This window comes from Ovis aries, chromosome 8 (genome assembly GCF_016772045.2).
Source record: "Ovis aries strain OAR_USU_Benz2616 breed Rambouillet chromosome 8, ARS-UI_Ramb_v3.0, whole genome shotgun sequence".
Classification (NCBI taxonomy): Eukaryota; Metazoa; Chordata; class Mammalia; order Artiodactyla; family Bovidae; genus Ovis; species Ovis aries.
The window spans coordinates 90,982,433-90,997,186 of NC_056061.1; the positions used below are offsets into that span (position 1 = coordinate 90,982,433).

Below are 14,754 nucleotides of genomic sequence, written 5' to 3' on the forward strand. Positions count from 1 at the left end.
TTTATCTCAAATAGTTCAGTAACACAGCTAAGAGTTGTTAATAAAATGGTGAAGTAGACGGTCCTAATAATCCGCTAAAACTCAGGGTTGAAATGAAATTTTCATCATTTCTAATGGCCTTCCAACTGAACTAAAACTTGGCAGGATTACCAAAACTATCCTAAAATTCTTCACTTCATCATGCTCAAGTTTTATTTTGTTTAATTTACCTTTTGGCCATTAGAAGTATAATTTTATTTTTCCTGAGGTGACTCACATGTTTGCTTAGCCCATTTGACTTGAGATTTTGCAACAATGAAAACAAATTAAAGATAATTGTATGTTAATTCAGGTTTTAATATAGCTTCATTAATATTATTTTACTCTGAGATGTGCACAACGTTTCAAAAAGTTTGATTTGAGAAAGGGTTCTTTACAATTGCTTTGCCAGATGACAGCAGACTGAGGCAGAATGTGATGGATCAAGGTAGGTGGGGAGGAAAATTCTACCAAATATGGTTTTGCAAGAGACAGGTTTCAAAAGTGGAATTTATTTTCTAGGAAACTTTTGAGCAAGGTTAAATGAGCAGTAAAGAACTTGAAAATGTATATTTCCAGCCACCCGATCTTACATTTTGTTCGAGTAAGATTTATTTTTCTATCCCCAGATACTTCCTGGTAAGGGGAAATCAGGCCCGAGTCCACACAGCCAGTGTAATGGACGCGTGAGCAGTTTTCCAGGAAAGGTGAGCAGACAACACTGGAGAGAGCTGGGCCATAACGTTGGTGCGTTGAAACCAATCGGTGACAAAGGAGGCAGGGATATACGGTGAGGAAAATCAGCCTCTTCAAGAAGTGGAGCTGGGGAACCTGGTCAGCTGCACACAAAAGAACGAGATCAGAATGTGCTCCAGTAGCATACGTACACACACACACACACACACACCCTCAAAAAGAATTCAAGATCTAAATAGAAGACTAGAAAAAACCTGGACGAAAACGAGGTAGAACGCTCTTTGACATAAATTATAATATTATTTTGGATCTGTCTCCTAAGGCAAAGGAAACAGAATAAAAAGTAAACAAATGAGACCAAACTAAACTTGGAGAAAGCTTTCGCACAGCAGAGGGAACCACGGACAAAATGAAAAGACGACTTTCTAACTGGGAGAAAACACTTGCAGATAAATGACAGACAAAGGGCTAATGACCGAAATATATAAACGGCTCATGCAACCAGACATCCAAAAAACAGGCAACCTGATCAAAAACTGGGCATAAGCTTCAATAGATATTTTTCCAAAGAAGGCACACAGACGGCCAACGGGCACATGAAGAGATGCTCAACATCAGTAATCATTAGCAAAGTGCAAACAGAAACCACAGTGAGCTATTGCCTCAAACCTGTCTGAACGGCCATCATCAAAGATCACAAATAATAAGTGCTGGTGGGGATGCAGAGAAAATGGAGCCCGTGTGCGTGTTAAGGCGAATGCAAACTGGTGTGGCCAGTGGAAACCGGCACTGAGCTCGCTCAAAAGCTAAAAACAGAACCATCATGTGCTCTAACGGTTATAGACTTGGGTACACAGCCAAAGAAACAGAAACGCCGATTCAAAAGGCACATGAACCCCAGTATCTACAGCAGCACCACTCACGGTACTCAAGCGAGGCAAGCGGCCTAAGTGTCCAGCAGCAGGTGGAAGGGCAGAGGAGACGCAGTAAATAATGCTGTTTTCAGTCACTCGGTCGTGTCCGACTCTTTGCAACCCCAGGGACTACAGCGCGCCAGGCTGCCCTGTCCTTCACTATCTCCTAAAGTTCGCTCAAACTCATGCCCATTGAGTTAGGGACAACATCCAACCATCTCATCCTCTGTCGCCCCCTTCTCCTCCTGCCCTCAATATTAAAAGCATCAGGGTCTTATCCAGTGAATCGGCTTTTCAAATTACGTGGCCAAAGCATTGGAGCTACAGCTTCAGCATCAGTCCTCCCAATCAATATTAAGGGTTGATTTCCTTTAGTATGGACTGGTTGGATCTCCTTGCAGTTCACAGGACTCTCGAGAGTCTTCTTCAGCACCACAGCTCAAAAGCATCAATCCTTTGGCACTCTGCCATCTTTAAGGTTCGACTCTCACAGCTGTACATGACCGCTGGAAAAACAAACAGCTCTGACTATACTGACCTTCGTCAGCAAAGTAATGCTTTTTAATACATTATCTAGGTTTGTCACAGCATTTCTTCCAAGGAGCAACTGTTTTTTAAATTCCAAGCTACAGCCACCATCTGCAGCGATTTTAGAATCCAGGAAAATGAAGTCTCTCACTGTTTCCATTGTTCCCCCATCTATTTGCCATGAAGTGATGGGACCAGATGCCATGATCTTAGTTTTCTGAATGCTGAGTTTTAAGCCAGGTTTTTCAGTCTCCTCTTTCACCTTCATCGAGAGGCTCTTTAGTTCCTCTTAGCTTTCTGCTGCATTTTTAGTTCCTCTTTGCTTTTCTGGGCTGATGTCACCTGCAGGTGTGAGGTTCCTGGTGCTTCTCCCAGCAATCTTGATTCCAGCCTGCGCTTCATCCAGTGCGTTACTTCACACGATGAGCTCTACATGGAAGTTAAATAGGCAGGTGACAATATACAGCCCTGACGTACTCCTTTCCCAACTTGGAACCAATCAGTTGTTCCATGTCCAGTTCTAACTGTTGCTTCTTGACTTGCATACAGGTTTCTCAGGAGGCAAGTAAGGTGGTCTGGTATTCCCATCTCTTGAAGAATTTTCCACAGTTTGTTGTGATCCACACAGTCAGAGATTTTAGTGTAGTCAATGAAACAAACAGACGTTTAATTGGAACTCCCTTGCTTTTTCTATGATCCAACTGATGTTGGCAATTTGATGTCTGGTTCCTCTGCCTTTTCTAAACCCAGCTTGAACATCTGGAAGTTCTTGGTTCACATACTGCTGAAGCCTAATTTGAAGGATTTTGAACATTACCTTGCTAGCATGTGAAATGAGTGCAGCTGTGTGGTAATTTGAGCATTCTTTGGCATTGCCTTTCTTTGGGATTGGAATGAAAACTGACTTTTTCCAGTCCTGTGGCCATTGCTGAGTTTTCCAAATTTGCTGGCATATTGAGTGCAGCACTTTCACAGCATCATCTTTTAGGATTTGAAAGAGCTCAGCTGGAATTCCATCACCTCCACTAGCTTTGTTTGTAGTGATGCTTTCTAAGGCCCACTTGACTTCACATTCCAGGATGTCTGGCTCTAGATTAGTGATCACACCATCATGATTATCCAGGTCATGAAGATCTTTTTTGTACAGTTCTTCTGTGTATTCTTGCCACCTCTTCTTAATATCTTCTGCTTCTGTTAGGTCCATACCATTTCAGCCCTTTATTGAGCCCATCTTTGCATGAAATGTTCCCTTGATATCTCTAATTTTCTTGAAGACATCTCTGGTCTTTCCCATTATTTTGTTTTCCTTTATTTCTTTGCAGTGTTCACTTAAGGTTTTCTTCTCGCTCCTTGCTTTTCTTTGGGGAAATAAAATAAAGTAATGTCATTTGCAACCACATGCAGGGACCTGGAGGGTATCGTGCTAAATGAAATGTCAGGCAGCAAAAGACAAATACTGTATGATGACACCTATATGTGAGATTTTAAAGATAAAACAAACAGATGAATACCACAAAACAGAAAGAGGCACACAGATATAGAGGACTTGCAATTTTAAACAGACTAGAGGAGGGAAGAGCGAGCTGGGGGGATGTGATCAAGAGACACAAAAACTCCTATGTATAAGACAGATAAGCAGCATGGATATGTCGTATAGTACCAGGAATATAGCTATTTTGTAATATCTTTAAATAAAGTTTAATCTTCAAAAACACTGAATCATTATGTTGTACATCTGAAACTAATACTGTAAATCAACTATACTCCAATTAAATAAATAAATAAGTTAATTAATCAAATGTCTGTTAGAATTTTGACCCGAATTAACTGGGTCCAAGGGACTCTGGCTTTTGCAGAGTTAACATTTTGTTCAGGGTCAGTGGACAAGGCTTGTCATTACCGCAGTGGAGGAAATGAGCTTTGAATAATGAAATGAGCTTCACCTCTAAGTACAAGAGTTGGTGTAGATTTTTTAAAGGTATTCTTTAGGAATTTCGTTACTTTGCGAAGTATATTTATTGTATTTGGTGCAATTTGTTGTACATCAATTTTACCTAAATAAAGTTGTTGAAAACACAAGTTCACTTGCGGAAACGAGTGAGGGGTAGGAGAAACTCCTGCGTCTGTAGCACAGACACTAGGGCGAAAAGCCAAGAAATATTGTCTAAGCCTCCCTGTCAAGAACTAGAAAAGGAACACCAAGTGAAACCGAAGGAAAGATAAAGGAAATCATAGTGAAGAGAAGAAGCCAACATATCATTAAAACATATTTTTGTCTGTGTTTGCACCTGCCTGTGGCCTATTAATTGCCTGAGAGTGTACAGGACACACAGATTCCCAGAAATGACTCTTCCTTCGTGTTCTCACAGAAATCTTGCTTCGCTTTCTCTTCTCAGACAGTTGACGCACAACTGACCCAACTTGCAGAGTTGTAGCCAATTCCAGGATGTTTGGGCTAAAGTCTGGTAAGGAAAAAATGCAGGATTCTAGATATTGGGGAAACTTGTCACTAAATGGCTTGGTGGCACTATAAATCACGGTACATCAAAGTTAGTAAATAAAAACTGGCACCTCTAGAGTAAGAGAGGGGAAGCTGGGTTAATAAACTCTGGCATTAGAGCAAGGTAAAAGTGGAGTAGGAAAGGGATGGAGCGGGAGTCCGGGGTTAGCAGGTGTAAACTACTACACACAGGATGGATAAACAAGGCCCTGCTGACGGCGCAGGGGAATGTACTCGATATTCTGTGATAAAACATAATGGAAAAGAGCATTTTTTAAAAAGCATGTATATTTAACTGAATCGCTTTGCTGTATAGCAGAAATTAACATAACATTGTAAATCAACTATATCTCAATTTTTAAAAAAAGGTAAAAGTATCTTGATAAAGACAGAGCAAAATCAGAAGTGTTGACAGAAAGCATGACCTTTCTTAAGAAGGAAGTTTTTCTACTTTGTTAAGCAAGTGGCTACTAACCTCTCTCTTGCTCTTTCCATCCCCCTTACACACCATGTGCTCCTAGGACTCAGATCTGATGCCTCTGTTATTCTTAAATGATCTAATAAGGCGTCTCACGCAGTGGCTGCTTCCAAATGTTGAGCAGGAGAATGCAAGATGGCCCCAAACAGCCTTCTGTTAATTTTGTTTTGGTTGTTGGCACTGATGCTGAGGGGTGACTTTCAATAAGCCTGGAGATACTAAAGACATCATCTCTTTGAGGCCTTCAGTGACTTGAGGAAAACAAACGGTTATACTCGATTAAGCATTTGTGGAAAGCCATAAATTTGTGGTTATAATAGAAAATGGGTAGGTAATAGAAAATGTGCTAGAAAATATCTCTTGGTCAAAAAATAAAGGATTAATCATGAAAACATATAATAATTAACTTAAGTATTTGGGTATGATAGTCTCAGGAGGTGGATTATAGGGGAACAGACATGTAGTTATGATCCCGGACAAAACAGAACCACCCAGGTGGCAAAGGAACGCAGCCGTCAGGGGTGACGAGGAAAACTGGTTCATTTAGGCCGCAGAAGCCTGGACGTTGACGCTGCTGTCATCCCAGAGCACGAGCTCCAAGCACTTCCTCCAGATGAGATCCAGCTTCGCCAACACTGGTAGCGTTCAAACACCAGGAGAATCACATGCCAGCAAACACCCGCCAACCTGTACCTCATCCAAGGTCATGGGGAGGTCATTCAGAATGATGGGAGGTCACCCGTGACTATTAATGACCGACTTGTTCTTCTCTGACCTGTTACTCTTAGTCAATTCCCGTGGTGATGGTACAGCTGGAGACAGCAGGGTCCATACAGACAGGCTCCTCTCAGTTTAGTCAGCTTCTGGAGACAGTGGGATTGATGAAGACATGCTTCTCAGATCAGCCAGCTTGTGGGGGGGGGGGGCAAGCAGACATGCGCCTCTCAGTCCAGTCAGCTTCTGGACACCGTGTGGGAAACACAGACAGGCTCCTCTCAGCTCATCAGCTTCTGGAGACAGGGGCCCATGCAGACATGCTCCTCAGGGTTCAGTCAGCTTCTGAGACAGTGAGGGCCATGAAGTAAGCTCCTCTCTGTTCAGTCAGCTTCTGAGAGAGTAGGGACCGTGCAAACATGCTCCTCTCAGTTCATCAGCTTCTGGATGCAGTGTGGGCCATACAAACATGCTCCTCTCAGTCCAGTCAGCTTCTGAGACAGCGGGATTGATGAAGACATGCTTCTCAGATCAGCCAGCTTGTGAGCGAGGGGGGCCAAGAGGACATGCTCCTCTCAGTTCATCAGATTCTAAGCCAGTGCGGTTCATGAAGATACGCTTCTCTCAGTTCCCTCAGCTTCTGAGAGTGTGGGGCCATGCAGACAAGCTCCTCTCCGTTCACTCAGGTTCTGCCATACAGACAAGCTTCACACAGGGAGTCAGCTTCTGAGACACTGAGGGCCAAGAGGACATGTTCGTCTCAGCTCAGTCAGCTTCTGAGACAGTGAGAACCATTCAGAAATTCTCAGTTCAGTTAAGTCAGGTTCTGGAAACAGTGAGGGCCATGTAGACACGCTCCTCTCAGTTCAGTCAGCTGCTGGATTCTGTGGGGGTGATGTAGAAAAGCTCCCATCAGGTCAATCACCTTCCGAGTCAGTGGGCCCATGCAGACATGTTCCTCCTGGTTCAGTCAGCTTCTAGACACAGTGGGGAAATTCAGACTCACTCCTCTCAGTTCTGTCAGCTTCTGAGACCGTGGGGCCATGCAAACATGGTCCTCAGGGTTCAGTCAGCTTCTGAGAGAAACTCAAACAGATTACAGTGTCAAAGGCTTCAGGTTTGGCTCACACGTGACTTACTAGGTTAGTGTGGTGGTGGTGTGGTGTTAATCATTCAGTCGTGTTCAACGCTTTGCGACTCCATGAGCTGTGGTCCACCAGGCTCCTCTGTCCTTGAAACTCTCCAGGCAAGAATACTGGAGTGATTTGCCATTCCCTTCTCCATGAGATCTTCCCTACCCAGGGATCGATCCCAGGTCTCTCACATTTCAGGCAGACTGTTTACCATCTTAGCCACTAGGGAAGCCCACTAGGTTAGGGTATGATTGTCAAAATGTGCTCCATGAACACTGATTCTTGGTGATATTAACACACAACCCAAAATATTAATGATGGGCCCTAGGGCCAAACTTGTATGGGAAATTCTGGTTCAATACAAAAACAAAAATGCATTCGTTGGTTTCCAGGAAGAGTTTTCAGAGCTTGACCTTAACAATTTCACTTGAAGACTCAGAACAGCTGCGAGTGTGCAGCATGGAATGCTTTATCTCTTGACACATCTACAGGGGCTGCCCCGAGTCCCAGCCATCTGCACATTCGGTGACTGCCCTAGACCCCAAACTGGTTCACAAAGCCTTCTTTGGGGCTGATCCAAAGTCCCTTTCATCCGTAAGTACTCAGTAACTCTTCATCACATGCAGAGGAAAGGAATCACCCATGAGTAGTGTTCACAAGAGATAATCACTTATGATGGGATTACCTGATCTGTAACCCAAGGTTCCACTTACTTCACTCACTGTCAGCTCTGGAATGGCCAAAGACTAGATGATAATCTGGTACTAGTTTTATGACAAGTCCAGCAAAGAAATTGATATTAGTACGTTGACCTAAACTTAAATTGCCAAGTATAAAATGCCACCTGTGCCACCTCTTCTGTTAAACAGCTGAGCAAGCGGCAGCCGCAGTGGGGCAGGGCCCTAGAGGTGAGTGCAGGACAAGCCACAGGACCCACTAACGCTCGTCCAGAAGACCCAGGCGTGGAGCCTTTTGGCAAAGGCCAGAGGTCAATGTTCTGAAGGAGAACAGCGTCAGAAGGGGGCAGGTCCAGGGGCCTGACAGACAGCAGGAGATAGGGTGACGACAGATGGGCAAGGACCAGAGGAGCCGCGAGGTGGGCTGCGGGTGCTGAACGGACGCTGGGTGTGCACTGCGCGCACCTGCAGTGGCTCTCTGTGCGGCCCTTTGCCAGCTCACGCGGGAGTGCCACGTGCCTGAGAGTCCCTGGCACTCAGCAGACACAGTGGCCAAGGCTCCATAAAGCCACACTGAAATGACATTTTCAGGGAAGAGAGGAAGAAACCCTGCTCACGTTGTTCCCAATCACAATAAATCTACCTTTTCTTTTAGGGATTTTGAATTCTCAAAAGGTGTACATGGCTGATGTAATTTTTTGGTTCAGTCGCTCAGTTGTGTCTGACTCTGCAACCCTATGAACTGCATTACACCAGGCCTCCCTGTCCATCACCAACACCCAGAGCTTACTCAGATTCATGTCCATTGAGTCAATAATGCCATCCAACCATCTCATCCTCTGTAGTCCCCTTCTTCTTCTGCCTTCAAACTTTACGAGCATCAGGGTCTTTTCCAACGAGTCAGTTCTTCACATCAGGTGGCCAAAGTATTGGAGTTTCAGCTTCAGCATCAGTTCTTCCAATGAATATTCAGGACTGATTTCCTTTAGGATGGACTGGTTGGATCTCCTTGCAGTCGAAGGGACTCTCAAGAGACTTCTCCAACACCACGGTTCAAAAGCATCAATTCTTTAGTGCTCAGTTTTCTTTATGGTCCAACTCTCACATCCATATACAATTACTGGAAAAAACATGCATTTGATTAGATGGACCTTTGTTGGCAAAGTAATGTCTCTGCTTTTTAATATGATGTCTAGGGTGGTCATAGCTTTTCCTCTAAGGAGCAAGTGTCTTTTAATTTCACGGCTGCAGTCACCATCTGCATTGATTTTGGAGCCCAATAAAATAAAGTCTCTCTCTGTTTCCACTGCTTCCCCATCTATTTCCCATGAAGTGATGGGACCAGATGCCATAATCTTAATTTTTTGAATGTTGAGTTTTAAGTCAAATTTTCACTCTCTTTTTGACTTGCATCAAGAGGCTCCTTAGTTCTTCTTCACTTTCTGAAATAAAGGTGGTGTCATTTGCATATCTGAGGTTATTGATATTTCTCCCGGCAATCTTGATTTCAGCTTGTGCTTCATCCAGCCCAGCGTTTCTCATGATGTACTTTGCATATAAGTTAAACAACCAGGGTGACTATATACAGCCTTGACGTACTCCTTTCCCAATTTGGAACCAGTCCATTGTTCTATGTCTGGTTCTAACTGTTGCTTCTTGACCTGCACATAGGTTTCTCAGGAGGCAGGAAAGGTGGTCTGGTATTCCCATCTCTTGAAGAATTTTCCACAGTTTGTTGTGGTCCACACAGTCAAAGGCTTTGGCTTAGTCAATAAAGCAGAAGTAGATGTTTTTCTGGAACTCTCTTGCTTTTTCTATGATCCAGCAGGTGTTGGCAATTTGATCTCTGGTTCCTGTGTCTTTTCTAAATCCAGCTTGAATATCTGGAAATTCTTAGTTCATGCACTATTGAAGCTCAGCATAGAGACTTTTGAGCATTACTTTGCTAGTGTGTGAGATGAGTGCAATTGTGCGGTAGTTTGAGCATTCTTTGGCATTGCCTTTCTTTGGGATTGGAATGAACTGACCTTTTCCAGTCCTGTGGCCACTGCTGAGTTTTCCAAATGTGCTGGCATACTGAGTGTAGCACTTTCACAGCATCATCTTTTAGGATTTGAAATAGCTCAGCTGGAATTCCCACATTTCCTCTAGCTTTGTTCATAGTAATGCTTCCCAAGGCCCACTTGACATCACATTCCAGGATGCCTGGCTCTAGGTGAGTGACCACAACATCGTGGTTATCTGGGTCATTAAGACTTTTTTGAATAGTTTTTCTGTGTATTCTTTTCAATCTCTTCTGCTTCTGTTAGGTCCTTACCATTTCTGTCCTTTATCATGTCCAATCTTGCATGAAATGTTCCCTTGCTATCTCCAACTTTTTAAAGAAATTTCTAGCCTTTCCCATTCTATTGTTTTCCTCTGTTTCTTTGCACAGTTCATTTAAGAAGGTCTTCCTATATCTCCTTGCTATTCTCTGGAACTCTGCACTCAGTTGGGTGTATCTTTCCATTTCTCTTTTGCTTTTCACTTCTCTTTTCTCAGCTATTTATAAGGCCTCCTCAGACAACCACTTTGCCTTCTTGCATCTCTTTTTCTTGGGGATGGTTTTAGTTACCACTCCTGTACAGTGTTATGAACCTCCACCCATAGTTCCTCAGGTACTCTGTCTCCCAGGTCTAATCCCTTGAATCTGTTCACCATCTCCACTGTATAATCACAAGGGATTAGATTCAAGTCATGGCCTAGTGGTTTCCCTACTTTCTTCAACTTAAGCCTGAATTCTGTAATGAGTTCATGATCTGAGCCATGGTCAGGTCCCAGGAATTATGTTATAAAAATTAATCAGATCACTTACTGTCATCCGAATGCCCTTTGTCCTCATTATACGTGATCTTACCTTTTACTTCTAAAGTGTCTTTCTCACAGGGACCCTCTGGTACCCAAGAGTGGTTTCCCTGTTGATTTCCATCTCAGTGAGCCCCTGTGAGCACTGTCAATAAACGTGTTTTAGGATTCCTCCCTAAGGAAACCACAACCAATGCTTAATCCACAGGTCAAAAAGACTGACCTTGGGTCCCCACTTCCCTTCTCGTCTAGGGCTTTGTAGACACATTAAGGGAAATAACTACCTGTTGTTAAGGAGGCTTGGGGACAAGACACGCTTGGCCAGGTGCACACACAAACATTCAGATCCAGGAAAGGAGCAATGGGCATGGTTTTCTCTTTTCTTGAGAGTGTTTGAGGAAAGGCAGTGACAAACCCTGATCAAGAATGAAAGAAAGAAGAGTCAAAAAGCAACAAACTTAACACTTCAGAAAACACACAATGGCTATTGAACAGCTATAAAAGCCCATGGAAAATAAATAAATGGAACCAGCTTGTGCCTGTCATTTTGGATTTCATGAATTCCAATGTTCCAAGTTCCCAAGAGGACACAGTCACATATGGGCTCCAGGTTCAAGCAGGACCATGTGTGCCTCGAGTCACTGGGAAGAAGGGCAGACAGAGGTCTTGGTTCCAGCCCGCAGCCACCTACCCTCTGCTCCGCGTGGAGCCAGCGCAGCACAGGTGGGAAGCGCTGCTGGCAGCCCACCAAGACCCCGCCTGGTCTTCCTGGTCCACAGAGACTTTCCCTGATGCCCACACGGCAGCGCTGGCGGCCTCACACTCCAGCCATGGTAAGGCTCTGCCTTTGCAGGTGCTGATGAGGGCAGGAGCGTGTGGCCCAACTTCAGCCAGTGAGTCATGAGGGCGCACTCCAGCTGAGGGGCTTCAGGAGAGAAACACAGACAGGAAGAACCCGTTTTCCCTTCAGTATTCCTAGGCCTGTGTCCTCTCGTGGCTGGACCCCACCTGCTGCCTGTCCCCACACCTGCTCATTCTGTGCTTGTGTGTGACGCCAAGAATTGCCATCTGTGCAAACTGCAAGCCGTGGAAGAGGAAGGATGAAAGGCAGGCTGGTGGCAGCAAAGCAGGAGGCTGGAAGGATCCTGGGCACTGAGGAGGTGACCGCCAGCTCTGTTCACCCAATTTAAAGCCACTCTACCGCTAGGCTTATCGTCATGTGAAATAATGACTTTGATATTTTCTTTAAGTCATTTTTAGTTGTATTACATTTTCTGTATTCAAAAACATGTTAACTGCTCAGAGTAAAGCGGGATTATATTTATAGCTGAAGATAGAAAAATTAGAGAGTATAGAAAATTTCACAACATATATAAGCCACAAACATATATAAGCCAGAAGCCATCCTTTAAATAATCTAATAAGCATAAATTTAATAAGAATAAACACAATAAAAACCTATGTACTCATCATTCCACCCACCTCTATTGAATGTCATTTTATAATATTGTTTAGGGGTTTTACTATTGAAAAATAAAATATTATAGATAGAACTTAACTCCCAAGTTTTCTCTTCCCTGGAAAAGATAATAAAAATTGTATGAACAAGTATAAATAAGCTTTTCAATACAGATATAACTCTGATAACAGAACCTAAAGGAGAACTTCTAAAATCCCTCCAGAAGAGTATATTAGTGTCATTCAACTAAGGCTGAAAGGACATAAACCACAGAGAGCAACTCAAATGATTTTTGCATGAGAAATGATTGACATTGTGTTTCGGGAATGATTTTCTTGTTTCCTCTGTTGCTAACTCTAACAAGATCACCTTGACTCTAAGCTTTGCTTCCAAAGAGCTAATGTACTCCTTTACCACCATCTGTATGCCTGAGGAAAGTAAAAGTACATATACGGCATTTTTCTTGTCATAATGCCATTGATCAACAAGATTAAATTTTGCATTATTTTGGCAAAGAACACTGTTTCAGGCCTGGGGTCTAGGCTGTTGGAAGAAAATATGGCATATTATTATCACAGTAAAAGTAAGTATAAATAATTTACAAGAGGGAAAAAAAGATGTTTAGTTGTTTAGAAACTAAAAAAATTTAAAATTGAACTAATTGAACTTCTAACATCAGATATAATTAATAGGTACTGAGAAACTGTTATTGAAAACCTTTTTATGCTCAGATGACTTACATAGGAATGTGATAACAAGAAATCAGGGAAGAAAATCACGGATGTGTTCAACCTTCAAGTATTATGAGAATAACACCAAGAAATGTTCACCGAACTGACCTTTGATTTCTAAAGTTAATGCAAATATTTGAACTTTACTATCTCCCAACAATCAATAGTTAGAAACAAATGTGCAAGTAGATTCCACCACTTTACAAGCATACTTGCAATTTGTAAATCTTAGAAGTCCAAGAAACAAACCAGCTGTAAAAGTACAGGACAAATTAAAACCTACCAAGTCAGTGCCCCTGAGGACTGTTTCATCCGACAGGCCTCATAATTCATGACCTGCAGAGGAATCTTCTCTAGGATATGGTTTTTCTCTGAAGACCCCTAACAGGGATTTGACTGCAGTCCCACAGGCTTCAGCTTGCTGAGGCATTACTGAGAACTACCGTCACACAAGTCAGGGCCGAGCTCCAGTCCTGAGTATCTATGTCCACAGAGGGGAGGCGGGAGGGCCCGGCTGGTGTCCCTGAGCCAAGAGCCATTCGTGCTCAGGTCGTGGGATTTAGAGACTGCAGGTGCTTTCCCAGCAAAATGAGGGATTGTTCCCAGTTCTCCCATCTGGTGTGGACCTCCACCGTAAGTATTTAACCGTCTCCAGCACTGCACATGGATAACGCTCTGCTGTCACCAACAGCAGCTTGTCCAGAGGACGCTAGGAGAGGCTGAGTCAGTTGTCCCAGCTCAGCCCTCTTTGTTGGCCATCTTATTGTTCAACAGTGTTTGAAGATTCAGTATGAAATACAATAAACGAGGAAACTGGGCAAGAATGAGAAACCACGGGAGGGAAACGGAAGAGAAGAGGAAGGTCTCACATTAGACTCTAATGGAGACAAAAATTGGCTTTAACACACTGTTCCCAACGGTCCACAGGTCTCTCTCAGGCCAATCAGTTCTGTGAACTACCTCGGAAGTTACCACAACGTTTCCACATGACTTTTGTTTTAGCTCTCATTTCAGGAGGAACCCAGCACACACTTTTCCTCTAGACTCCGGCAGGCAGGCACCCCCTTTTCACCATCTGAGGCCTCTGTGCAGTGTGCACCACGGCTTCTGCCAGTTCCGAGCGTAGCGGGTGCGCGCGTTACCCATTCCCGACGCAGGTCCGTCCCCCTCGCACACAGGGCACCCCTGCACTCTGCTCCCTCATAATTACACTCTGGGTCCTGGGATAAGCCGCTTCTCTGGAAACACCCATCACTCACAGCTGATGCTCAACAGCAACAAAAAATGCTTCATCTGGCTTTGATTTTCAAATTTTGGGAAGTCTTCCCTGGTCTATGTGCTCCTGGGCATCAGCAGTGTTTGAAGGACTTTTGGAGGCTTCGGTGCCAACAGTTCCAGTAGTCTTCAAATATCTGCTATTTGTAACCCAAATGTTTGGAAGACACACAGTGTGGGGAATGCAGACGGGTGTTCAGGGGACCACTCACTAAATGATCAATCACGGCAACAGCCCTCTGCATCTTCCCCTGGACCAAAGTGATGGGGCATCAGGATAATTAATATTCCCCTGGACCAATGTGATGGGCCATCAGGATAATTAATATTTTCCTGTAATAATAACACTGCCAAAGTCTGAGATAAAATTAATTCTTTAGGAACTGCCTAAACCTTCAATGCTTTGCTTAGTGTTTCTCCAGAGTCAGCAAGGGAAGGGCAGTTGCTGGGAGTCAAAGGACAGACAAGGACGCAACTTTGGGAACCTGGCTTCTACAGAAAGGCTTTACCCAAATTCGACATATTACCAATTAACAGACTTATTACCAAAGTATAAGAATTCATTTCCTCCAAGAGAAGTTGAAACGTTTGAGAAGCTTTGAGCCAAAACTTCCGGCACTGCCTGAGATTCAGCAGCCACTACCTAACACAGCAGACAGACAAGCAGGGAAGAGTCTCACTCTGCCCCTGAAGAGGTCTGGTCTTGGTCTTCAACTCCTGAGAGTGATCTGCAACTGTCTGGAGGCTTGAGCCAGACAGGCAGTAACAAGATGGTGTAAGGTATGGG

At 43.7% G+C, this 14,754-nt stretch overlaps 1 protein-coding gene across 2 annotated transcripts in view; it reads right to left on the minus strand.

Moving 5' to 3' along the window:
* Positions 1-510: 510 nt before the first annotated feature.
* The window catches only part of WDR27 (WD repeat domain 27), a 181,513-nt gene continuing 167,269 nt past the window's right edge, over positions 511-14,754 (minus strand). For both annotated transcript variants that reach the window (XM_042253747.1, XM_060419336.1), the window contains one exon: positions 511-857. In XM_042253747.1, the coding sequence (XP_042109681.1) occupies positions 828-857 (30 nt within the window). In that variant the 3' untranslated portion in view covers positions 511-827. The remainder of the gene's footprint in view (positions 858-14,754) is intronic.